A 27,706-nucleotide genomic window follows, 5' to 3' on the forward strand; every position below is an offset into this window, starting at 1 on the left:
GGACTGCAAGACAGCAATTCAATATTTATTTTCGCTATTCGTTTTCATTGAATTATTCCCGGGATAAGGATGACGTTTCTCTCCCATCCATTAGTTCGTGAAACGCAGGCCATCGTCATCGATAATCCCATCGTATATCGACACTTTTCGAAGTCCTCGTCCAATTTATCAGTGTAATTTCACCGTCTAGGGACGGTCGACGCCGACGCGACAGACTGCGAATGCCGTAAACCGCGATGCGCCGGAGCCGATGTGCCGCACGCGAGTGCGATCGCTGCGTCCCGAGGTACTCATAGCAGCGCCACGTGGTACACCACGGGGTCGTTACCGTCGATGGGGGGTTCGTCGTCGTTAGTAGCCCTCTCGGATCAACGACAGCGGGGGGCGACGAAGACGACGACCTGCGCTCTACGCCACGACATTGTCGCCAGTCCGGGGCCACGCGCCGGGTCATCCGCGGCTCATGGTTCAATGGCGGATGATTGCATCGTGAGATCTGAATTTTTTTATATTACATATAAATATTTATAATGTAAAATGTAGACTAGATAAATGTCAAAATGACATATATATATATTCTAATAAAAGAATGAAATTTGGCATTAAGAATGAATGATGACTTTCTTAAATTGAGTGACATATATATTTATAATAAAAACTCAAAGCAAAAAATTAGAATACAAAAAACAATAAGTACTTATTTCCAATGATAATAATATAATCGGGCACACGTTTCGACCATATTATATTATAATTATTATAAAATATAATATATATATATATATATATATATATATATATATATTTTACATATTCATATTTTTCTTAAGAGAAAAATTGCGTTAAAAAATATTGTTTCTTCGAATTATATCAAATCATTCCTTTCCTGTTTTGTTAAAAAAAAAAAAGCTAAATTTAACTTACATATAAAGCACGTCTCTAAATGGAGCGATCGATTACTTTTGTCTCTTGAATTTTGCTGTTCAAAGACTTAACTATTCTTTTACAAAACCTCTATCTCTACTTATTGATCGGATAATTATTGCTGGCAATGTTAATGTGCCATTTCCAAGTTATTATAGACTTGAACTATTTTATACACTGCATTAGTAATTCTCGCTCGTACGATATGACGTGTGAAACGAGAAAAAAAGAAGAAAAGAAAGAAGGAGAAGATAAAGGCGACGAAGAATAAAAAAGTGATGAGTCACGTTGATGAGAAATAAATTATACATACGAAAGGAGTAGAATATGTATTGTAGTTGGAGTCTAGGCATGAATTACGTTCACATGGCAACTGAATGCGAAGGTCAAGTGTAGGGGTGAGACTGCAAAGCGAGGGGGCGATGAGGAAGGGGGGGGAGGGAAGGAGAGAAGGGTTACAATATTGGATACTGTAATGTAGCATTTTTAACAAACATTCACCTCGCTTTTCGCGATTGCGTCAAAAATATGTGGACATATTTTATTGGCAGTGTTTTCCGTTATCTAAATAAAATTATCTAGATTTTTATATAAATGTCTTTATTGTTTATTTTATCTTTTATCTATATAATTAAAGTATATGACATCTTTATCTGTAGCTCAGATTTAAAAAAGTAGTATCTTTTAAAATATCTAAGATAATTTAATCAGTGCCATTTTTCTCATTCTGCGTTTGATCATATTATATCTACAAAATATAACACATATATAACACTATATATATCATATATCTATAAAATATAACACAACATTACCATCATCCGCGTCAGTGGAGCGTCTTTTCAGTTGCGGGCAACAGATATTTGTACCTCGAAGAAATTGTTTATCCGATAATATGTTCGAAAAATTTATTGTTTCTAAAAAATAAAAATTTGTAATTTAACTCTAAACTTTTAATGTATTAAGCTGAAATATATGCTTATATTTTTTATAGTTTTCTGAAGTGTATTATTTTTATATAAATTGTAATTTTGAATATTATCTTAAAAGTATCTAGATAAAACATTCAACTAATTTATCTTTTATCTAGATATATTTAAATTAAGATTATCTTTATCTTATCTCAGATACAGACGCATATATTTTATCTTATCTATATCTAGATTATTTTAAATTATCTAAGCGCAACACTGCTTATTGGATATTAGTATTACATATTACATGTCTCTAGCTTCTATCTTCCAATAACAATCATGCCGATTAATCACTTGGGTTTCTTAAGAAAAAATAAATAATAATAGTAATACGTACGTTTCAAATAGCATATTAGTTACATATCTTTTTGTATCCGCTTATCTATATAGCTACCGTTGCGTGACCTTTGCTTAATTTCACTCACGCGATAAACGTATGCATATGTATCGATAAATGTAATTTCAGGTACGCCCGCAAAGAGTTTCCCTTTTTTTCTTCTCCTTTGTCATTGTCTTTTGTACGCGTCACGCAACCATCATCTTTATTTTATGACCCAGGACGATGATAGATTACGCACATTTTACATGCTTTTTTTTCTTACATAATTTCTACGTATATTGTGATACGATTGAATATCTTTTTTTTATATTTTGTATGGACAAGAAATATTATATACAGAGTATTCGAAAAGTGACTATACACATCTGTTACTTAGAACTTTCTCTTTCTCTCTCTCTCTCTCAGTATGTAATTAATAACATACACAGTAAAAAATTGCATCCATATGTTAAAATTTTTTTGTATTACTACGTTTTGATTCACTACTTTAATGTAAAATTAATATATACAGCTGATATGTTATTTTTATATTTTCACGTGTTACATTTATTTTATGTCAATTATGTATATCTCTTAGAAATGGAATATTATTTTGAGTAATTTTAACATTATTAACAATCATTTCAAACAATCGACAGTTTACAAAATCAATTTAACATTCTAAAAAAAAATTAAAATAAATCTTGGAGTAATCGTGAAATTTAAAATGTTTCCATCACAAGTTATTGTAACTACTCTTTCATGTAGGTTTTACTTAATTTGTATGTTATTTTTACATCACACTAAAAGTCACAATAATAAAAATAAAAGTTTTGTGTCAATTTTACTGTGCAGAAGCGTAAAATCTTGAAATTGCTATCAGAGATTTTTCATCAGAGTTGAAGATTTTCGATAAGATTAAAATTAAGACTTATCTACATGAAAGTTATTTTCAACATTTTTTGTGAGGGAAAACTAATAATGTTTGATAAATGTTTTTTGAAATATTATATTAATAGATATTTATCTTCCTAACATCAGAGTTGGGAAAGTTTAGAAACTTTATAAAAGTAACTCTTTACTAATTTAAAAAAATAACTGGTTACCGTTACTCAAAAAGTAACGAATCGTTACAATTTTCGTTACTTTTTTTGTATACAATACAAACTTTACATAACAATTTTTTAAATACCTCAAATTAAATTAAAAATTTACTAAACACTAAAAATTGTTAAATATTATTTTACATTAAAAATGATATAATTTTGATAGTGATATCGCTATTGATATAAAGTGTGTAATAATTTTAATAATAAATTATTTTAAATAAGAGAAACTTTTGAAAAAAATTGTAGACTAGCTTTCTTAAATACTTTTAGGTGCTGTAAATGTAAATAAAGTGATTTTCTTATTGTTAGTTTACTTTCAATAGATTTGTAAATGTGGTCAAAATCACTTTCTTCACGTCTCTTTAATTTTTGTTATTTTAAAATTCTAACACGATACGATAATTTTCATAATATCAAATTCTAGACTAATCATTGAATTATCTATCTACTTAAATGTTTTTTTTTACAAAGTAGAAAGATATTAAAAAGAGATTCCAGTAATTTTTATGTGATACTGCATTTCAATACTCATATATGTGCACATGTATCTACAATATATGTTACATGTACTATATAAAATGCGCACATATGCATGAAACGAAAAATATCTTTGTTTCTTTATTTGAAAATTATATTCGAAAAAAGTATAGTATATTCAAGTATATATTCGAAAAAAATGCCAGACAGCACAGACCAAAAGAGGTCTTAAAGATATATTTAAAAGACAATAAGACGTCTTACGTCTTTAAGTTGTCTTTTAAGCATCTTTTAAAGACATGTGCTATCTGGAAAGTAACGATAAAAGTTACTATTAATTTCGTTACTCGTTATCAAAAAATGTAACAAAGTTACTTTTTTCGTTACAAGCAAAATTTGTAACGCCGTTACCGTTACAGTTACCAAAAAAAAAGTAACGACGTTACTTCCCAACCCTATCTAACCCTAACATCCTGTATTATTTCCTGACAAGAGAAGTTCACAAATATATACAGACGCATTGCCCATGAATATTTGCATCCTCTTCGAGACCTAACGCGCCGAGTTTCATCGCTCATTTGCGAGATTATCGTCCGTCCATTCGTGCTAACGCGAAACACGATCGCACGTAACACGATCGGCCACCTGCATCCCTTGACATAATTCCTCCTATCGAACAAACAAAGGAACGGTTGCTCGTCGGCAAACAGTCAATGACAGTATACCGGTCGCCGCGATCGTTCCTATCGGATTACCTCAGCCTCTCTCGCCTCGTTGTCGGTCAAGGGTCATCATTTTGCCAGCGCAGGAAACGTATTTCATATATGAATACATACAATTCTGTAGACATCGTCCCCAAAGACAATCCACGAGCGTCTTGATGAGGGAACGTCAGACACGCAACGTCTCGCGGTTGTCGTTGTTTGATTGACATTTTTCGAGGAAACCGATAAAGTCAGTTCGATCAGACAAACGATCATCATGTTAACCAAAACCACAGTACGAAAGACAGGATCCGGCAATTTCGAGTATCGCGGCAACTCGAAATTCCCACCGGGTGTGTACACGATCCATCCGCCGTCAGTGTGCGATCATATGCTTGATGACAAACCGATTCATTTAAGAAAAAGTAGCGCATATGAAGGAAAAGAGGTAATACACACAGTCTATCGATCATTTAAAGCGAAACACAATAAGTTTCCATACCATATTTTATACTACTTGCGTTCTAATTATATTTGTATTACATTATATTAAGGAAAAGACATTGTTATATATAATTTATATATTTATAATTTTTATGAATATATATATGTATATATATATATATATATATATATATATATATATATATATATATATTGTTATTAGAGTTTATAAATTAGAATAGTACATGCACTTATTGTTAGTCATAGAGATGTAAAAATAATCTTTTTTTTAATTAAAAAATTATGTTTAAAATTAACATGTTTTTTATTATCTTTTTGATATTATTTTTCTTTACATCTTTGTTAACATAATAAAAAACTAAAGTTCTTATATTTTTAATTTCTTTTTTTTTCAAAAATAATTTTGTAATGAAACTTTTACGATAAATTACATCAAACACGATATAATTTGAATAATTTTCAGTTAGATGTATCACAAAAATTTGTATCAATTTTTATCAGTTTTTATCAGTAATTTTAAAAATATTTTTATGCTATTATTTTAACCGCAAAAATCTCACTGATCTAAAATTACTTTCGAAAAAAGATAAATTAAAAATATAAGAACTTTATAATTTCTTTTATCATATTAAAACAATAAGTAAAATACATTTTCAAAAATTACAAATTGTCTACAAAATAAATATAATTTATTTAAGTCCACTTTTGATTTTGTAAAATTTATCTAATTAAAAGTAATAATTACATATAGCTAACTTAAATACTACATTTAAAATAGTGGTACTTCAAATCTATTACCTAAAAAATAAAAAATAATGAAAAATTAGCTTGCAATAATTAAAATTTAAAGAAGTTACATACATATCTGAAAAAAAAATAAAAAAAAACGAGACTCTTTTTATCAAGAAAATATTTTATGGAAAAAAATATTTAATCTTTTTTTCTATTTATATCTCTGCTAAACTATTGATTGAATCTGGCAGGTTGGAAAGATAAGGGATAAAAGCGGTACAAGAAAGTATCTGATTCCTTCGAAGGTGCCTACAGTCTATCCGAAGATCATGACAAAGAAGGAGTATGAGGATCTGAAGGAACGCAGTCGCGTGGTCACAAAGGAAGAAAGATTAGCGTTAGCGGAAGCCGCAGAAAAGGAGAAGGAAAGATTAACGAAAGAAAGCATCGAGCGCAAAGAGATGATCCGCAGGATGGACATGAAGAAGAGTCGCGAGAGGGATCCGAAAACGAGAGAAATCGAGGAGGAGGCGAGAAGACGAACGGTGTACGTCCTCGAGCGTGCGTACAACATGCGTATGGAGCAAGAGGAGGAAATACAAAAGTGCAATCGGCTTATCCTGGAAAGCAAATGCCGCGCTATTCGCGATGCCCAAGTAAATTCGACACTACGATCAATTTCAAAGATATGACAATAATATCTCTACGTAATATTTAAAATGTTTGTACATTTAGCTATCCGTTTGTAGATTTCGGAAAGAAAGCTGATAGAACGAGAGCTTCGCGACGAAGAGACACGGCTGAACGATATGATGGAAAATGAAAGGAGATGGGCGATCAAAGAAGAAATGCGAAAGGAGCAGGAAGAGACGGCCAAGAGGATGCAATTCTCAAAGTTTCTAAAGGAACAAATTGTGGAAAACGAGGAGCAACGAATCCTTGAGTTTGAGAGGAAACAGGAGGAAAGCCGGCTCATCAATTTAAATAACGTCGCATGGCAACAAGACGAGATCGAGAAGTTACGCAACAAAGAGGCCGAGAACATTAAAGTGCGACAGGAACTTGCGGAGGGAAACGAACAATTGAAACATTTTAAAGCTATGGAACAAAAGGAGAATAAAATTATAGATCTAAGGTCTATTTTTATTAATTTTAAAATTAATGAAAATTCACTACGCAAACAAATTAAAGGTCCACTTTCTTCCATCTAAAAAAAGGCCAATTTTCAAGTAGTTGCAACTTCCTTAAAAATAATTGGAATAAGATGAATAAAAATTTTAAAATGCTTTAAAGCATTTCAAAGCTTCAAGTTTCTAGTTTTAAAATCTTTAAATGAATTTCATTTGTTATACACTGCGCAAAAACATTAAAGGATCACTTTCTTCCATATAAAAAAGGCCAATTTTCGACTAGTTGCAAAATTCCTTAAAAATAATCGGAATAAGATTAATAAAAAAACTTTTCAAAGCTTGAAGTTTCTAGTTTTAGAATCTTTAAATGAATTTCAATTCTTTATATTCGTTATAAAATTACATTGTAAGAAAGCGACGTGTCCGTCGATTGAACAAATCTTTCAAAAGGTAGTCCAAGAATACCGAATTAAAAAAAAATCCTAGCACGATTTTATTAATTGGAAGTTAAAAAGTAGTTTTAACTTTAATTTCTTTTTTTAACGAATGAATTCAATTTTGTAACGAATAGAAAGAATTGAAATTTATTTAAAGATTCTAAAACTAGAAACTTGAAGCTTTGAAACACTTTTTTATTTATCTTCTTCTAATTGTATATTATACAAAATGGCTCTTTAATTTTTTTGCGTAGTGTATATCTTAAAATTTTTTTAACCAATTATATATATTTTTAAGATGTTTTAAAAATATTCCTCTTTTAATTTCTTTGGTTTTTTCATTGTGAAAAAAAATTTTTTTCAGGATACAAAACTATCAGCGACTAAAGGAGGAACGAGAGGCTAAGAAGGTGGAGGAGCAGAGATTGGAAAGATTAAGAAAGGAGCAAGAGAGAGCCAGAGTGGCAATGCGAACGATGCAAGCGCACGAATTTCAGGTATTAAAAGATCCAATTAAAATAATTTACGATATTCTTGATATGAATGATATCTAATAATAAGTTTTGTATTAAACGCGTGCGTATTACACACGTTATACATAAAGAATTCTCTACATAAAACGCATATAGTGAAAAATCATGAATTTTCCCCGTATTTTGCACGATACTTCATCAATATCACATTGCGTATATATCGCTCTATATACTTCTATAATTACCTTCATATATCCTTGCGTTTCAACTACCTGTTATCAAAGGTCAATGAGCGCCACGTCAGACTTCGCTATCTATACTATATATATGTTTTTCTTTCTTTTCGAAACTTTGTTCTGTATTTTTGCATCTTATATATAATTATTTTTATTTAACAAAATTAAGTATGCATTATTGTGCTAAAAGATTAATGTATTTATTGTTAATACTATATTAAACCTTTTTTTTTATAAAACATTTCTTTGTTATTTTTGATACCGCTTGTATGTCACTTTTCTCTTAATTAATATTTTAAAATACACATATATGATATTTAATAAAAAGTATAAGTTATATATAATAACTTTGACTAAACAAATCATGGCGATAAATTTCCAGGCGCAAATTGACGAGATTAACGCGGCTCGAGTTCAGGAAGAAGTAGAACGGGAATGGAGGCAAAAGGAGAAGGAAGAAGCGTTAAAAAAATTAGAGGCTCAAAAGTCTCTTCAGAAAGAGAGAGAGGAACAAGTAAATAATAAGCGAGTAATGCAAGCTATCGAGATCGAGCGAGAAAGGCGGGAATTCGAGAAGATTGTACGTGTGCAACAAGCAGCTTTTTGCAGAGAAAAGAAGGAACTCGAACAAAAACAACAACAGATTTTAATCCATCGCAATGAAATATTAAAGCAGGTCCGCGCTATTTGCAAAAAAATTTTATAGGCAGAAATATACATACAGATTATTTTATTATGCATTCCGTTCTTTCCGGAACTTGACGTCATACAAAAAATTTCAGACAAAATTTATTTTATTTTGAAAAGTAAAGAAGTTGATATATATAATTCAAGGTTATCAACTTTTTTCTTTCTCGAAAGCTTATAAATTTTGTTTAAAATAGCTTTTGTACGACATGAAATTTCGGAAAACACACCTTACTTTATGTGAAACACTCTGTATCTAACAAATACTATCAAATTGTCTCGTTGGACAGGTAAATGAGAAGGAAAGAGAACGTATCGCTGAGCGACAAAAGATGTTTGTAGAAGGTGTAACGATCCGAGCAGAGACTGCAATGCGCAAGAAGAAATTACAAGAAGCAATGGAACGAAAGTGCCAAGAAATGAGGGAGAACAATGTACCAGATGTTTACATTAATGAAGTAAAACGAATGATCGAAAATGTTGAGTGAGTTATTCCATCAGACTTAAGGAAGCAAATATGAAAATTTATATACTTAGCAATAAGTTTTAAAAATTGCAAAACAATCACGTAATTTTTTATTTCATTACACCTATATATGCATAGATATACAAATTATGTGCAAACATGATTATGCAAGACACGCAAATTATATTAAAGTAAAAAAAAATCCTTATCAAAAGAATGCTCCGTGCTAATGTAAAATTTTTTAATAAATATACATATATAGTTAATGTCAAAATAATGATACTTTTTTTAATGGTTCTCTGATGTTTAATTTATTATAGAAGAATTCATTTTCAAGAAATAATTCGAAAATAAATTCTCTTATCAATTATTAGATGTACGTTTTGAAAATTACATAAAAAAAATATTTCAGTCTCTTTAACATTGATGATATACATTTGTAAATTTGTATTGCCTATTTTTAATTTTTGGTCTTTATTAGCTGTATACCATCACTTCCGTATCATTAATACATTCGGGTCGCGTTCAATAATCTCTTCGATTTGCGTGGTTGACTGGCCCGTGCTACAGCATATTTCATCAAGGCTATACGTGCCTGTAAAATACTTATAGATCGGATTGTTTTTTGCTTCTTCGCTGCAAGATGCACCAGGAAGAAGTACAGGATACTATAAGACAAAATGCAATTTATGTACCACTATATTTATGTCAGTACACATATGCGTAAGCTACTCACATTATATACTCTCCTAATAAGTCCCTCTATCAAACCAAATTGTATTAGTCTTTTCTCATTTATTCTCAAGTTTTGTGGATTAAGACGTTGGCACAAGTCCTTCATGGTAATGCCATAAGTCATACTTGAATACATACGATATATATCCCTAAAATATGCAGGTTGTCTAGCTAGATAAGAAAAAGCATCTATAAATTTTACTGCAAATTTAAAATAACATTGTAATAATGTTATAAAACATTGCTCACGTAATTTAGAAGCATATGCTATACATCTCTCCTGTAATTTTATATCATCTCCCAAGTGCCTTAATTTCGGAGTTACAGCATAAACGTTACTATATTGAAATATCGGAATCAGGGTCACAACTCCATAATATCTGCAAAAATTCGAACATGTTTTTTGGAACAATTATTTGTAACTGCAATTTCTTAAATATCTCTTACATAAGATTTTGTACACAGCTTTTCACTAAATTATTTTCTACGTCAGCTGCAGCTGCTATACGCGCCACATGATTAAAGCCGTCGATATATGGCAACACTTGTTGCGTAGTCAGATCCCATTGATCGCTCTGAAATGTCTCTCTACCTTCTAAGAATATCGGTACTTGATGATCGAGAACTGGCTTGGGCTCGGGTGCTAATCTCACTACTTTTAAATGAGATGTCATTGTTCCTTCTACCAAAATATTACATTTATAAAATGTATCGTAGCAAAATATGTACTATCAAAGTAATAAGTATACAAGTTTTACCAGTTAATGTACACATTTTGTGTAGATTTAAATCCTGCATGACTTGTGCAAGCATTTCTGCTAATCTGGTTTTATCATCGGAAGCAGATAAAAAGCAATTTTCTATTTCCAAAGCCATCTATTCATAAAAAAATTTATAATATATTGAATTATTAACTGCAAATTTTCTGAATATATATATAAAAAAACAGAGAATTTTATAGAAAAATTATTACCAAAAAATCTGACATTTTCTTAACTACCGGTTCATAATGTACAGTGCGAGCATTTGCATCACAGACAAAACACAAGTTGAAGTAAAAGGCATTTCTTGCATATTTCTTATCGTCAATCTTTACAGGAAATCCCAAAATTTTATAGTCTTTTAATGTGCTGTAAAAAAGAAAAGGTTTTAGATATTATTAAAAGAGAGAATGGACAAATTTTTTCAGAATTAATGTTTACAAGTTTAATTTTTTATAAACTTACATTGTAATGGTACTTCTTTGCAATTGTGCTTTGGGTATTATGTAAACGCTGACATTGTCAAAGATATCCTTGGATATAAAATTATCAGGTACCTGAAAGAGATAATATAATTCATATCAACTTTAAATATAAAAAGAGAATATAAAATCATTTATACATTTTATAATGCATGCTCTGTTCACCTGACATGTAATTTTAGGTCCTGCTATGTGATGAAATTCGGCAAAAAATATGCATCTAATCGGGCCTTCTTGTCCTTTCTCCCCAACATTTTCCAAGATAGATGCCATTATTTTCTTGATTGTTAACTATTGTAAAATCGTTTTGTGTAAGATGAAAAGTTTATCATTTATTCCTGTTTACTCTCTCATTTAAATAACGGTTTTCAAGGTTGTGTTCGAAAATTTTACTTGCAAAGTAGAATGGCATTTAATTGGTCAATCAGAACCAATCAGGACAAGGAAATCTTTATCCTGATTGGTCAATCAGAGCTCTCTCGTTTCCCTTAGGCGCGTTCCGATATTCACTGCCAGTACTGAAAATCTATAATTTACGTCACGTACACTATAGATTTTCAGTACTGGCAGTGAATATCGGAACGCGCCTTTGTTTGTGCATGCGCAGTAGCGATCAGCTGATTTGACAGTTGTGGAATGGGAAAGTAACACGTGCTTTTAGTGTGTATAATTTTATATATGTATATATAAAATAAATTTATAAAATAATAAGAAAACAATTCTAGTTATAAGGGATTTTATTGACACAAATGTAAGTATCAGTTTTTATTTTCGAAATATCGTAATAAAAGATTATGTAATTATATATGAATACGTAACCTATATATATATCTGGTAATTATACATGTTGATATAATTATTAATATATATATTGACATAATAATTGATATATATATTGACATAATATTATTAATTATTAACATATATTGGCATAATATATATAATATATATATTAATGTAATTTTTTTACATAGATTTTACCAAGATGACTAAAAGGAAGCTTGACGACGAGAACGACGCTACTCTGACTGATACTGAAGTCAAAATAGTTGCTTCTCGTTTTAAATCAGACACTGGTGAAGTTCTATCTGGTCTGCTAGAGTTGCCAGTCAATATCACTGTAAATAAATTAAAAGATATTTGCAATGCTCTGCTGGAACAAGAAGAATCGTTGCCTTTAGCTTTATATGTGAATAATGAAGAAGTCACAGATACATTAGAGAAATTTGTGGGCAAAGACTTTAACATTAGTGAAAATGTTGTGGAGATCGTATATCAACCACAAGCAGTATTCAAAGTCAGAGTTGTTACGAGATGCACTGGGTCTTTAGAAGGTTGTTAATAATTTTAACAATTAGATATATTCAAAAAATGTGACAGAATGTTTTAAAAATATTTTTGCTTTTGTTTATAGGACACAAAGAAGCCGTTATATCTGTTGCTTTTTCACCAGATGGTAAACATCTAGCCAGTGGTTCTGGCGATACAACTGTAAGATTTTGGGATATCCATACACAAACACCACATCATACATGTGAGGGACACAGACATTGGGTATTGTGTATTTCCTGGTCTCCCTGTGGTTCTAAGCTTGCTTCTGCATGTAAAAATGGATCAATTTATTTATGGAATCCTCATACTGGCAAACAAATGGGTATACATTTATAAATTATATTAATTAGTTGCAATAAACTTATGGTTTTTAGAGGAAAAAAAAATTTATATTAATTACACAGGAAAAGCCATGATAGGACACAAAATGTGGGTAACATCTTTATGCTGGGAACCCTATCATAAGAATCCAGAATGTGTATATTTAGCGAGTGCATCCAAAGATTGTGACATACGTATTTGGGACACAAAGAGGGCACAAACTTGTCGCGTTTTGTCTGGTCATACGAAAAGTGTGACTTGCATCAAATGGGGCGGTAGTGGTCTTATTTATTCCGCCTCTCAAGATAGAACTGTGAAAGTATGGAGAGCACAGGATGTATGTATCTTAATAACAAAAGCTAGGTAGAATATTCAGCATTTCTAATCAATTAAGTCGTTTCTAGGGTGTATTATGTAGAACTTTGGAAGGCCATGCTCATTGGGTAAACACTTTAGCTCTGAATGTTGATTATGTGCTTAGGACTGGCCCTATACAATTAGGATCAAAAGCAAACGATCCATTGGAATATGCAAAAACGCAATATGAATCTGTAGGCGAAGAGAAACTTGTATCTGGATCTGACGACTTCACATTATTTTTGTGGAAACCAGAAAAAGAGAAGAAACCTATTGGTACGTTATATTTTAAAATACAGTTAGATCAATGCTGTAAAAAATAAGTACTGGAAGTATTTTTCTTTCAGCAAGGATGACGGGTCACCAACAACTTATCAACGATGTTAAGTTTTCACCGAATGGTCGTATAATTGCATCTGCGTCCTTTGACAAGTCCATCAAATTGTGGGATTCTAATACTGGAGTGTATATCGCCTCATTAAGAGGTCACGTTCAAGCGGTTTATTCATTGGCATGGAGTGCTGATTCTCGTCTCCTGGTCAGCGGCAGTGCGGATTCAACCTTGAAGGGTAAATACAGTATAAAGCATAGAAAATATTTATCAATTAAAATATTATAACTGTAAGAAATATTTTATATTATATTCCCTTTTTCAGTTTGGAGCATGAAAACTAAAAAGTTAAGTCAAGATCTGCCTGGTCACGCGGATGAGATTTATGCTGTCGACTGGTCACCAGATGGTCTGCGAGTCGCTTCAGGTGGAAAGGACAAAGTATTGCGACTGTGGCAGAATTAAATTAATATAAATTAAACAAATTTATAAAAAATTTATGGAATATATTTTTTTATTCCTCAAATAATCAAATATTGTTTTATATTATTTGCTAATATTGTTTTATATATATATATAAGTATAAAAATTAGATCAATACATATATAATTAAAAAAAAAAGGTAAACTTTCTTACAATATTACTTTAAAACATATATTTTTTTACATCATATAAATAAAATAATTTGCGCAGCTATATAGCATATGTGCCCAATTAAGGAAGAATTAGTCGAAACAGTTACGTCAAAAGTTCAGTAAATATATTGCAGGATTCATTAATTTGACATTGTACAATGATAAATTTTAGTTAATTTAATATAACTAAATATTAGGCAGTGAGTCCGTAAAAATTTACAATATGTGAAAAAATTAAAGGGCTACTTTCTTCCATATCAAAAAAGGCCAATTTTCAAGTTTGAACTTTCTTCAAAATAATCGGAATAAGATAAAAAAAAGCGTCAATAGCTCGATTTTATTTAATAATGAATATCTCGGCGAAAAAAAAATCATAGAACATTCGTTAAAAAATTAAATTAAAACTAAAACTCTGTTCTTTAACACCTAATTAATAAAATTGTGCTAGGATTTTTTTTAATTCGGTATTCTTGGACAAACTTTTGAAAAATTTGTTCAGTCGACGGACGTTGCTTTCTTACAATGTAATTTTGTAACTAATAGAAAGAATTGAAATAGAAATTTATTTAAAGATTCTAAAATTAGAAATTTGAAGCTTTGAAACGCTTTTTTATTGATCTTATTTCGATTATTTTTAAGAAAGTTACAACTATGTACTTGAAAATTGACCTTTTTCTCATATGGAAGAAAGTGGCCCTTTAATCTTTTGCGTTTTATACTAACAATAAACTAAAATTTTTTGTTAATTTATATTAATAATAAAATTTATCATTTTTTTTTTTTTTTTGAATTTTCGAAATATTCTGTGATTTAAAAATATTTTACTTTTAGTCCAGTTCTTTTTTGAATAAGTATATTAGCTCATCTGTTCACGCAGAGAGCGTCCGAAATTCGGTCACGTTCGGATTGGACACCACCAATCATATCGACCGATGTTTAAGGGCATCAGCAATGATTAGCCAATCAGAGAGTCCTATTTTGAATTGGCCAATCAGATACGTGGTCATTTTATACTCACTCGTTCGCGCATCTTTTAGCGAGTTCTACATTCATCCAATCATATTCGATTATTTTCACATTTAGTTGTTTGTGATTGGTTAATTTCTTATGGCTTACGACGCTACGATACGATCAATGTAAAATCGGCTTTATGATTACAGCGTAATTGAAAATTGAGCAGAATTGAGTTGTGTTTTGTGTTGTTGCAAAAAGCACGTGAGAAATTATATCAAGTTCCACGATGAATGAAAGTAAAGTAATAACAATTATATTGCGTAGAATGTTTAGCAAGAAACACTTTGAACCACTCGCTGGTATTCGTTCGAAAATGCAATTAATAAAGCAAGAACAAGATACTGATGTTGAAAATCTTGACATAGAAGATTTAAGTGAATTCGAGGCAGATTTCATGAATGTTCATGAAAGTCATAGAATGCACGAAAGGTATAGATTATATTTGTAAGAAATTTCTATATATTGCACTGGATGTGTCATGTTACAATATATTTTTCGTTTAAAACTATTTAACGTTTGCATTAATATATAAATTTGACTTGCTCTAACCTATTTGAAGTTTGTGGTATATAAATTTGACTTGCTCTAACCTATTTGAAGTTTGTTTAAAAAATATAAGTATTTAGTATTAATTCTGGTAGAAATAATTTTAATTAAATAACTTTTTGCGCAAAAATTATACAAAAACTATTATTTTTTACAATGTAACTAAAACTTTTTAGTCAAAGTACACAATTTAGGTTATGTTTATAATTTTTATAAATTTATATAGAATGTGATTTTCTGCAACTATATTATATTGTAAAAAAATAACTGATTTTTATGATAATTTACGATTTCTTCAAGTTATTACATAAAAATGTTGTAAAAAGTTGTAAAAACTTATAGATTTTTTTCATACTACGAATTATAAATTTCTTACAAATTTGTAAAATGTTGTGGTTATTAAAAATTTTGACTTTTTGCAGAAATATGTAAATTATTATAAAATTATTTCTACCATGAAATTCTATGAATATATATTAAAAATTATAAGAATAGTTTGTTAGATATATATGATAGAATATGAATTTATGACAACATATAAATGTTTTTCTTTAGGGAAATGCAGAGCAAAAAAGAACATCTCAAACAACAGATTGTCAAGCAGAAGTATTTTAAGGAAAAAGAACCACGTTTTATCACATTTGCAGAGAGGAAACTTATTTGTGAATTATACCAATCCAATCCTGAAGAATGGACAGTGGAAAGGCTTAGTGAGAGTTTCCCTGTTTTACCAGAGACAGTACAAAAGATTCTGCAAGCTAATTGGTCACCGAAATCAGTGGAGAGAGTCATGCAATATGATGATCTAGTAGTCGAAAATTGGAAAAAGTTTCGTGCTGGGAAACTTCCGGTAAATCCCAGACTCAATGAACACCTGATGAAATTTAAAAACAGAAAGATTATCTTGACAGACAGAGAATCATTGGCAAAACAGTTTGTTCCACCTGAGCCAAAATTTAAGGAACCAAAGAGCAAATTATTTTCTAATATTATACAGTCTTATATAAATGAAAAACAAAATGATAAAAAATTATTATCACTAGAGGATAATTCACACAAAGTGAAAGACGCTCACTTTAATAAAAATCAAAATTTATTGATCGCAGATAACAAGACTGAAAATAATTCTATTGCTATTAAAAATTCCGAGAAATTTACAGTAAATGAGGAACAATACCCTACATTAAACTCACAGACAGATTTAGAAAAACATAATAGATTATCACTTAATAAACAAAAAAATAGTAAGAAGCTACTTACATTTGATGAATTTGTAAAAGTGAAGCTTAAAGATGTACAAAAGGAATCTCCAGAAGGTATCACACTATTAAACCTGTACAGGAAACAAATGGATACCAGTCAAGAGATACAAACTGCATCCGATAATCCAATAATTAGCACAGAAAAGAATACATTAGAAATCGTACAAAAATCTAACAAAAGTGTTTCTGCAGTTCCTGGAAATAAAGGTAGCGATAAATATGTAAATATTGCCACACAAGATGATAATTTAATAGATACGAGTATTAAAGTGTGGAATAAAAAGATAGATACAAATTATGATTATGCTAAGCCAATAAAGATATCAAATAATCTGTACAAACCTGGCATGACGTATCGAATCAGCGATTGTTATTATGATGACGATGGGGAGTTTTTGTATCGGGTCCCGGGTATACAAACCTAATTGTAATTATTTAATAAACTTATTAACGTATATACATAGCTAATCTATATTGTATATATAATGTATAATAGAGATATTTAATAAAAGGAGATTGTAAACCCTTTTCTATTGTCAATTTATTAAATTTCATTTATATTATACATAAATATATATAGTTATTCTCTTTACATATTTATTAAATATTTTTATTTATATATATAATATGTAAACTATTACATATTTTTATATATTTTTAATAATTTTTATTATATATTTTATAATATATTTTTATTAGGTATTAACTATTTATATAATATTTATTATATATTTTATTATATACATTTTGCTTTTTTCAACATCCATTGACAACAAAGATAGAATAGTTTAGCAGTTTAGCAAACTCAACAATTGGGGAATATTACTAGATTTTCTATTAATACTCGATGTTGATTTGTTGGTTCTAAAAGTAAGAACCAATCTCTTTCGATTGCCAAGCTTGAGTCTGCAGAATATGCCCAATGACGTTTGTGTCACTAAATAGAAAGCATCATGGTATAGAAAAAGAAAATAGGAAATATTGTTAACAAGATGTTTTATGTTGGTATCATTGAGTGGCATATTTACATGTTGAAACATAACCTAAATAAAAAGTTGTTAGATGTTACCATCAATTTAATACAATGTTATCACTGAATATGATTGTTGGAACCATACTTCGCGTTGAGCAACATTTAAGTTAGTATTATTATTAAAGGAAAAAATTAATTTTGATGGTGCTATAATTCTTTCAACCAATAAATTACTCTTTTTGCATTTATTTTCTTTCAATTTTAGCATGTAATTTAGTATTTGTAAATAAGTTTCATATAATATAATTATTCACGAATTCAAATATAATTATTAATTAATTTATGAACATATATTATTTTTTATTGCAGATAATAATATGATTAATGGATTTCATCAATCTTGTGCACAATATTTGAACCAGAGATGGAGACGAAAGTATGAGTTATCTGAAATTGTTTAAACATATAATTATATAATATATTGGGTTATGTGTATGTGTGTGTTTGTGTATATATATATATATATATATATATATATATATATATAACATTTAAAATAATTATATATTACTAATTTATATTTAGATACATAACATATCCAATTTAAAAAAATATTAATAAATTAGAAACAAGTTTTTCAAGTATTAATATATATGCAATATATTTTAAATTTGTTATTCTTTTAATTAATTTATTAATTTAGTGTTATTTTTATGACACTAAGACATATTAGTTTATGTTTTATTATATTTTTAGACGTGGATTAACAGAAAATCCAAATACTTTCGGCCTGTTAACTAATTTACCAGATTATACATTTAAAGATGGAAAACCTACCCCTCTTGGAATAAGACAAAAAGCACGCTTAGATAAACAACGTGGTTATGCGGTATGTGAAGCAAATTGAGATTTTTATTAACATTTTATTAATTCTTTTTATATATTTTTATTGTCTCTAGGCAAAAATTGTCAAGTTAGTAGGAGAGATAGATTACGCTGTTGAGAGGCATGCTAAACGTCAGGAAAAGGAAACACAAAGAAGACAAGAAATTCTTAATAATAAATTGAAACCCAAAGGAGATTTATTGCTTAAGAAACAGACGGATAAAATAAAAAATTAATTTGTATGTGTGTGTTTGTAAAAAATAATATACTTACATAAATGTTATTGTACATACAATATTGTATATGATTATGTTTATCTTCTATCCTTTTATTCGTACGTTCGATAATCGCTGCAAAGATCAATAAACATGATATATGAACAAAATATATTTTTAATATTTTTACATATATTTTTCTTTCTATGTACTGTAGTATATTTTTATACACAATTTAGTGTATAATTTTGCATTGTAAAGTCATACATATTGAACTATTTTGTACTAACTTATGCTTTTTTCATTAACATTAATTTTGATTAGCAATTAGCACGGATATGTAGCCTGCTGACGTTTTAAGTAACTGAAATATTCTATTTTTTTAAATAATAAAGAAATAAACTAAATTCTATGATAAACTTATTCCAATATCTTGGAATAAATGTATCATTAAAAATTATATGTATTTAACGATATCGATAAGAAGCCATTTTTCTTCAAAGTGCGATTTAAAATTAAAAAAAAAGAATATGTCTATGATATATATATATATATACAGGGTGTCCCATGAAGATTGAATCAACGTTTGTGAGCAGGTAGAGCGCATTAAACTGAACAGAAAAGTCCTGTACCATTTTGCGATTTTTGGAGTAATTATTGAGAAATTAAAGGAGCGTCCCGTTTGACCAAGTCACGATTGACCACAGCCACTTATATCGACCGATGTCTAGGGTCATCAGCAACGATTAACCAATCAGAGAGCTTCATTTTAAACTGGCCAATTGACGACGTGATCAATAGACTCCCACCCAAAATTAATTTACAAAGATCGGTAAATTCGGCGCGAGTATCAGTCCGCCGCAAAAAAAGATGGCGAGAAGGATGGCCCACTGCAAAAAAGATAGCGAGAAGGACGGCCCATCGCTAGGCCGGTCGCTAAATAATAATCGCTAATCTATTATTCTTATCAACGCTTCTCGTCTGTGCCCCTGATAACCGCGAGGCGCCTATTTACGCCGCGCGTGCTTAGCAACCGTCCTTAGAGCCGTCCTTCTGGGTATCTTTTTTGCAGCGGACTGATTTTCGCGTCGGATTTGCCGATCTTTGTAAATTAATTTCTCAATAATTATTCCGAAAATCGCAAAATGGTACAGGACTTTTCTATTCAGTTTAATGCGCTCTACCTGCTCACGAACGTTGATTCAATCTTTATGGGACACCCTGTATATATATATATATATACACAGGGTAGGCCAAATAATCTGTGACAGGCTATTTTCTCCGAAACTATTGGAGATATGGACTTGAATTTTTTTTAGTAAATTAAAACATATTTCAACGAAATAATACTACCAATCTCTTCAGCACACCTGTAAAAATGTACGGCTGGTAATCCTTTCTCCTGACAATTGATAAATAACTGTAAATTGAGTCCGAAATGAACCCTTGAAATGCGGAAAAACACGCGATTTGACAGCTGTCGAAAGGAGAGGAAAATGTTACTTTACACAGTATTCCTTACACAGCTTGGCAGCCGTACATTTTTACAAGTTTCATAAATACGTTGCACATCACAACACTAGCAAAAAGCAAATAATTACGACGTAGGTCGCAACATAAATTGGGCTGTCACTTGCATTGCATTAGTTTGTTTTTAATGATCAATCACACTTGGCTATCTGGGTCTGAGTACTCGCCGCAAAACTTCGATGTCGACGGTGGGGACATATAGTTCTGTCTCTTTCTCTCTTTTGGGAAATATATGTCAGAAGCGAGAAAATGCTGTAGTCAGCTGTAGACGAAATGGCAAATTATCAGATGTTACCATATTGCTGACAATATAACGTTTCAGTATCTCAGATCGTTTGCTTTAAAAATTTCGTAAATTAATTGTTTGTAATATGCTCTCATGTTGCTGAATTCAGTAGCGCGTTTTAATTCGATGTCAGCAAACGTACAACAAACATATAACAACGCATTGCATTAGTTTGTTTTTATGATCAATCATGCTTGGCTATCTAGGTTTCTTTTAAAATCATATCTTTATTTTCTGCTTATCACTATCATTCACCTTTGTTAATGTCGTAATTATTTGGGTGATTCATGACACTAGTTGAAGGGACACTGTCTTTCGATCTATGGTCCTCGATGCGATATCATCCCCTTTTTCGAAACACCATTATCACGCATGCTTCCGACGAAATTCTTGAAATGCGAGAGGTACGTTGCACTGTCGTAAATATTGTAGCAACCAGAGAACGAACATAGGCATTATTATTATCTCTATTACGTGTGCGAACGTTTCATCTGACAAAAGGGTTCGATGAATAATCTATAATGGCGAGCGTACGTAAACGAGACTATTCGAAGTTCGCATTTTCTTTTTTTTTCTTTCATTGCAAAAACTTCTTAAAATGAAGAGTTGTAAGCATGTGCATGTAAGAAAAAAATTTCTCACGCCCACGAGATCGCGATGGTATGTGTCGAGCCGAGTTGAAAATTTCAGAACGTGGAAACGGCCGCAGCTTGTCGACATTTTTTGTCGCTAAAAAGTGTTTTGTCTTTCCTAAAAAGAAAATTACTAGTTACCAGACATATAGTGCATTATTAATGAATCCGTACAAATGTAGGGTCATTTTCATCAGACAGTCGAGCCACAGTATAACGTGAACGATGGAAAAGAGTGATAGTGACGCGGTGACAAAGTGTCACAGAGGAATTGTGATTTGTAATTTATATAATGAACGTGTAAAATATATGGATACTTAAAATGTGGATGTTATTATAAATTATAAGTACAACTTATTTGTAAATTTGAGGTGTTTAAAGTACAAAAGTTGCTCTTGTGAAATAATATAATGTGTCATAATGGTTTTCTTTTATGAGCGTAATTAATAATAGATATAACGTATTATCAGAAGAATTGTCATTTTTATCATTCTTCTCATCGAAAGAGTATATTCCTAATTATCGATTTATAAGTATATGATTTATTGATATAAGTTATAAATGATATATTCCAGGGTTGGGAAGTAACGCGTTACTTGTAACGCCGTTACCGTTACATTTACTTTCTTTTTTTGGTAACGAAGTGATAGCGGCATTACCATCTTTTTCTGCAACTGTAGCGGTAAAGTAGTTACATTTTTTTAGTAACGGTAACGAATTTAACAGTTACTTTTATCGTTACTTTTTATATATGGAACCTATTTATTCCATATTATACATAATTTATTCATCGAACCCTTTTGTCAGATGAACACGTTCGCACATGAGGTAATAATAATGCATATGTTCGTCCTCTGGTTGTTACAATATTTACGACGGTGCAATGTATCTTTCGCGTTTCAAAAATTTCGTCACAAGCATGCGTGATAATAATGTTCCGAAAGAGGGAATGATATCGCATCGAGGACCATAGATCGAAAAACCAGTGTCCTTTCAACTAGTGCCATGAATCACCCAAATCAATATAATAATTACGACATTAACAAAGGTGAGTGATAATGATAAGCAGAAAATAAAGATATGATTTTAAAAGAAAAAAGTACGTGTATTTGAATTAAGGGGTGCAATTCCGCAAAGCGAGATCTCGCGAGATGCCGTGTATTTTTATTTTGTTCCCGCTAATGACACTTCAAATATGCGAGATTCTGCGGAATTTGCGAAACTGCACTATCAAAATTTAATAAAATAATGTGAGTAGCAATTTGACAGGGTTGGGGAACTTAATTTTTTTTTTTTAACTAAGTTAAGTTAAAAGTTAATTGGCAATAAATTAAATAAGTTAACATTTAAAGTTAAAAACAAAAAACTAACTTAGTTAAAAGTTAAGTTAAAAAGTTAAAAATTAAAGTTAAAAGTTAACGTTAATTATATAAAACTACATTTTTTGCATAATTAATCTTTTAATTGATATTTTAATTTAGGCTATAATAAAAAGATAAATAAAAAAGTAGAAAATATATTTTTCTTTCTTATAAACTATAAAAGACGATCTTTTTATTATTTTTTATTTTTCTTTATATATTATTAATTGAAATTTTAAATAGAGTTCTTTTAAAGTCCCTAATTTATTTCTTTCCCAAGCACTCTAATAATTCTTTATCTAATAACAAATCGACATATAAACAAATAAAATAGCTTTAATATATATATATATATATATATATATATATATATATATTTTATACATTACGATCATTAGTTTTCATATGACTTTGATATTTATAAATTATTTATTAACTGATATAAGAAAAAAGTTAATAAGTTAAGTTAAAATTAACTAGTGTAAAGTTTAAAGTTTATGGCATTTAAAATTAACTAAGTTAAGTTAAAAGTTATTAACTTTTTAACTTAACTTTTAACTATTTAACTAGTTACTACCCAACCCTGCAATTTGATGACAACAAGATACGCAGTGACGCAATAAAAACGCGTGTGTTTCTCTCGTCGTTTAAAACAACATTTTAAACAAAGTGGCATGTATTTAAAGTGCGCGTGTTTTATTTTATTTAAACATAAAGGAGGGTAGGTAAAGAATACTGATTTTTGCCCAGCAAGTGTAACGTAAGTTACATATATTTTCTTATAGTTGCTGAATACGAAATAATTATTGGTCTAAGCCCGTGGGAAAGTGAGAAAGTCAAAATTCGCTTTAAATGGTCGAAATAAGTCATTTTTAATATTAATTTGATTAGTGTCGATTTTGTTGCAATTATTTAATTATTTATATTATAGTTTATAGTTTTATAACTTCTTTTACTGAAAAATAAAAAAACACTTTAAAATGAAACATTTTAGAAATACTAAATCTAACATAGCAAAATTAATATAATATAAAAATTAAAAAATAAATAATCAATTTATTTAAAGAATCTTAAGCCTCATCAAATGCAACTATATACATTGTACAGTTTTAAATATCTTAAAATGGACTTTCACTACCATAAAGGTTCCACCTAGAGGCACGTTAAGTTTTGAATAGTAGCCCTTTGTCAGGAGCCCTAATAAATTATTTTTCGTATTATACTATATATTATACTGTCTCGTGTTATTCGTCATCAGACTCTTTTAATCTTGTTAGTTTCTTGGTTGATCGGATCCGCTAATGTTATATAAAGTCGAAATATCTATTCCTATATCTCTGTTTATGTTTTTAAAATTCTCTCAACACTTAATTATTTTTATAAACTGCACTTCTGATGAGACTTAAGATTTTTGACTGTTTATTTTTTAATTTTCATATTATATTAATTTGACTATGTTAGATTTAACATTTCAAAATGTTTCATTAAAAGTGTTCTTTTAGTTTGCAGTAAAAGGAAATGTATAAACTAAATTATAATATAAATAATTAAATAATTGTAAAATCGACACTAATTGAATTATTATTAAAAATGACTTACTCGCCTATAAGGCAAATTTTGACCACTTTCCCAGAGGCTTAGATCAATAAAACGGGTATTTTCGTATTCAGCAACTCAAAAATTATAAGAAAATATATGTAACTTCCGTTACACTTTCTAGGCAAAAATCAGCACATTTTACCCACCCTCCTTTATTTGATTATATTGTGTTTGTTGTCAAATAGTGTAGTATGACTTACAAAGTTGTAAAATAATTAATAATAAAGAATCGCATTGTGCAATAAGCGGAGAAGAAGAAAAAGTTAAACTAAGCAATTTCGGTAAATTTTCAATTGTCAAAATTCTTTCATATATAAAATTTATTAAAAGACTGTAAAAGAAGTATATGTATGTACAAAAAATGCGATAAATTTTTGTCTAATTCAAATTCTCTATGTTCCTTTCGCGATATATATACATATATATATATATATATATATATATATATATATATATATATATATATATACATATACATATATACAGGGTGTCTCATAACTAATGAGCCAACGCTCGTGAGTGGGTAGAGTACAGTAAATTAAACAAAAAAGTATTAAGTCATTTTGCGATTTTCGCAATAATTATTAAAATATTAATTAAAAACGCTTAGCGAACAATATTATACATATCTATAAGATGTCCGGTAATAATCGCCCCAACTCTCTAGGGCAGATAGAGCAGGTCAAATTGAATATAAAAGTCCTGTATCATTTTGCGATTAGCGCAATAATTATTGAACTATTAATTAAAAACGTTCAGGATATGCTGAGCGCTATATACGGCACGCGCTCCTATGCTGAGCGTTTTTAATTAATATTTTAATAATTATTGCGAAAATCGGAAAATGATACAGGACTTTTATGTTCAGTTTGATCTGCTCTATCAGTCCTACACCGAAAAAATTGTATTCTCTATTTTAGAAGAATTCCTTCTAAAGATTTCCTCCAATAAAATATTCTAAAAAATTCAGAATATTCCCCTCTAATGATCTTTTGTTAAGAATAGTATGAAATAAAGAAAATATTCTTAAATTGTATCATACAAACCCTATTTGCGTTTATACCACTAGAGGGCATAACGGAATATTTTTCCCGTTGATAGAAAAACCTCTCGCAAGATATAAGAACCCCAATCCAAGAGAGTTCAGTATCGGGGCTCTTAGCCCTAAAGACACAAACTGCAACGTTTGCGAAACGTCATTGCGTGCATTACGCTGTTTAATCACGCGGCATCCATCCGGAAGTCCCCAGTTTAGACAATTCTAATGGCCACGAAAGCCTCAAGACTAGAAGTATATATATTCTTATATATTAAGAATATCTAATACTTTTCTATTTTTTAGAGGATTTCCGTCTTTAGGTAAGAAAATCCTCTTGGCGCTTATTTTAAAGGAAAATATTCTAAAAATAAGTGGTATATTCTTAAAATGAGAATATGATTTTTTCGGTGCAGAAGCTCTTCAATGTTAGTGTCCCCACTAATAAGCAGCAGCGTCATTGCATCAAGTTCTGAAGAAAGTAATTTAATTCAAATAGAAGTATGTTCTTATTATTAGTATTCAATTATTAAAAATTTTAATAAATTTATCTCATATTCAAAAAATTAATGATATTTCAGAAAGAAAAGCTGACAGATCGAGCAAAGAGTTAAACAAAGAGTTTCATGACACTGTTATAAATGCATTAAGAGAAACTAAGGAACCTGATGGTGTTGACGGGTTTTTGTTGTTACTAGGCGAAGGAAAATTGCCTTATAGAGACCGAACTACATTAGAAATGAAATTTCTTGCAATGCTGATGGAGGAACAAGATAAGTTGCATGATCTGCCAATATAAGATATAAGCTTATATATATATATATATATATATATATATATATATATATATATATATATATATATTATCATTATTATTATCTCTATTCGTTATTTTATTTTTTATTACATTAGTATTAATTATGAATCAATATTTTATTTTGTATTACATTAATATAAACTATGAAAAGATATTTTATTTTTTATCATATTAGTATTAAAAGATTTATTTATGAAATTGTAATATTATTATGATAAACTGTATTAAATTATTCTTGCTTACATTTTCATTATAATAATCTTAAATAAAGTTATTTCCAAACAAAATATTTTTATTATTACACACAATTACCTGATAAATAAGTTTTACTTCATAATTATATTTATTTATAAGTATATACTTATGCTTACAAACTTACATCTATTTATAGTATTTTATTTATAACACTAATAACAGTACTATTTATAATTTTTTAGTAAAAAAATTAATTAAAACAAATAAATTGAAAATCGTTTTGCAACGCTTTTGCCTACTGGTAAGATAATGCACCAGTATCTTGAAAATAGTTGAATACGCTTCTCTAACTGCAACAGCGTTTTTATTGCCTCGGCTTCGATAAAGTGATATATTACGAATGCCATGACTTGCACGCGCATCATCTGAAGTTATATGCAAACATAATTTATTTCCAGTTAATTTCTCTTCGTTCTTAATAATAAAATTGTGCAGTGTTACAGTTGCTTGTATAATTTTACGTGCATTTCTGACATTCGCAATAATTTACCTTCGGTATTGTTACGTCCAGACCCGTAGAGAGGATGGGTCAGAGGAAGGGCGTAACAAGAACTGTTCCGATGTCAAAAGTCTTATCGACGAGTGACTCGATCGAGCGAGCTGCAGGTTAGCAAACAGGTAAACGACGGGTGTCGATATTACTCTGTTATGCGAACGCTCTCTCGGTGGTCCCTTTTTGGTAAGAGAATCGAATCTCTTTTACGCGGGACGGGACCTTGTGTGATCTTTTGCGTGGAGGGAGTGAAGGAGTTAAATAAGTTTACCGATCATTTTAATTTTTAGATTAACATTTATTCAATTAATTCTTACCATTTTACGTATGATCTTATTAATATCGGCTTTAAAATTATTTGTATAAGTGTGTGTGTGTTTGTGTGTGTGGATCGCGGGTGTTACATAAGTACGGAGGTCATCAACCAGAAAAGAGGGGGAAGGAGTGCGATTCTAAAGATTTTATTCTGGTTGGTATTTGTTACAATGGTTTATAATAAGAAAAAAAAATAATAAAGATTTACGAAAATGTAATATGTGTTACGGCGCGATTTCGCACATGGTCGTGTCGTCCGATCTATGGTCTCGGTTGGCTCGCGAGAATCGGCGGGTCGGCGCGATTTTAGGCATACTTAGTAAAAGAACAGGGTTGAATAAAGGAGAAAGGAGACGATGAGAGAAAAAAAACAAAAGAGAAGGAAATTAAACTTACTATT

General features: G+C 29.9%; 5 protein-coding genes across 7 annotated transcripts; 4 read left to right on the top strand and 1 right to left on the bottom strand.

Annotated features, from left to right (window-relative positions):
• Nucleotides 1-297: 297 nt before the first annotated feature.
• On the top strand, nucleotides 298-9,356 carry LOC140671473 (uncharacterized). Of its 2 annotated transcripts, none has more exons than XM_072902795.1 (6): nucleotides 298-489; nucleotides 5,956-6,360; nucleotides 6,454-6,839; nucleotides 7,636-7,768; nucleotides 8,363-8,656; nucleotides 8,958-9,356. In XM_072902795.1, the coding sequence occupies exons 1-6, from the start codon at nucleotides 334-336 to the stop codon at nucleotides 9,153-9,155; spliced, it is 1,572 nt and encodes a 523-aa protein (XP_072758896.1). In that variant the 5' UTR covers nucleotides 298-333; the 3' UTR covers nucleotides 9,156-9,356. The 2 variants fall into 2 exon arrangements, with proteins under 2 accessions (XP_072758896.1, XP_072758895.1); XM_072902794.1 differs by lacking the exon at nucleotides 298-489 and adding an exon at nucleotides 4,093-4,955.
• A 44-nt stretch (nucleotides 9,357-9,400) lies between these two features.
• On the bottom strand, nucleotides 9,401-11,492 carry Nprl2 (Nitrogen permease regulator-like 2). Its single transcript, XM_072902796.1, has 8 exons — nucleotides 11,277-11,492; nucleotides 11,095-11,186; nucleotides 10,842-10,998; nucleotides 10,627-10,744; nucleotides 10,316-10,550; nucleotides 10,118-10,248; nucleotides 9,870-10,039; nucleotides 9,401-9,801 (listed from the first exon to the last, which is right to left on the bottom strand). The coding sequence occupies exons 1-8, from the start codon at nucleotides 11,382-11,384 to the stop codon at nucleotides 9,625-9,627; spliced, it is 1,188 nt and encodes a 395-aa protein (XP_072758897.1). The 5' UTR covers nucleotides 11,385-11,492; the 3' UTR covers nucleotides 9,401-9,624.
• A 235-nt stretch (nucleotides 11,493-11,727) lies between these two features.
• Nucleotides 11,728-13,932, top strand: Nle (notchless protein homolog 1). Its single transcript, XM_072902002.1, has 7 exons — nucleotides 11,728-11,862; nucleotides 12,086-12,445; nucleotides 12,526-12,765; nucleotides 12,848-13,101; nucleotides 13,169-13,397; nucleotides 13,469-13,690; nucleotides 13,778-13,932. The coding sequence occupies exons 2-7, from the start codon at nucleotides 12,097-12,099 to the stop codon at nucleotides 13,915-13,917; spliced, it is 1,434 nt and encodes a 477-aa protein (XP_072758103.1). The 5' UTR covers nucleotides 11,728-11,862; nucleotides 12,086-12,096; the 3' UTR covers nucleotides 13,918-13,932.
• Nucleotides 13,933-15,270: 1,338 nt separating this feature from the next.
• On the top strand, nucleotides 15,271-17,426 carry LOC140671014 (uncharacterized). Of its 2 annotated transcripts, none has more exons than XM_072902000.1 (2): nucleotides 15,271-15,530; nucleotides 16,203-17,426. In XM_072902000.1, exons 1-2 carry the CDS (start codon nucleotides 15,328-15,330, stop codon nucleotides 17,332-17,334), a joined length of 1,335 nt encoding a protein of 444 aa, XP_072758101.1. In that variant the 5' UTR covers nucleotides 15,271-15,327; the 3' UTR covers nucleotides 17,335-17,426. The 2 variants fall into 2 exon arrangements, with proteins under 2 accessions (XP_072758101.1, XP_072758102.1); XM_072902001.1 differs by lacking the exon at nucleotides 15,271-15,530 and adding an exon at nucleotides 15,554-15,666.
• A 504-nt stretch (nucleotides 17,427-17,930) lies between these two features.
• Mrpl52 (mitochondrial ribosomal protein L52) lies at nucleotides 17,931-19,171 on the top strand. Its single transcript, XM_072902414.1, has 4 exons — nucleotides 17,931-18,048; nucleotides 18,252-18,318; nucleotides 18,639-18,771; nucleotides 18,842-19,171. The coding sequence occupies exons 1-4, from the start codon at nucleotides 17,994-17,996 to the stop codon at nucleotides 19,001-19,003; spliced, it is 417 nt and encodes a 138-aa protein (XP_072758515.1). The 5' UTR covers nucleotides 17,931-17,993; the 3' UTR covers nucleotides 19,004-19,171.
• The last annotated feature ends 8,535 nt before the right edge of the window (nucleotides 19,172-27,706 follow it).

Source organism: Anoplolepis gracilipes, chromosome 11, assembly GCF_047496725.1.
Source record: "Anoplolepis gracilipes chromosome 11, ASM4749672v1, whole genome shotgun sequence".
NCBI classification, from domain to species: domain Eukaryota; kingdom Metazoa; phylum Arthropoda; class Insecta; order Hymenoptera; family Formicidae; genus Anoplolepis; species Anoplolepis gracilipes.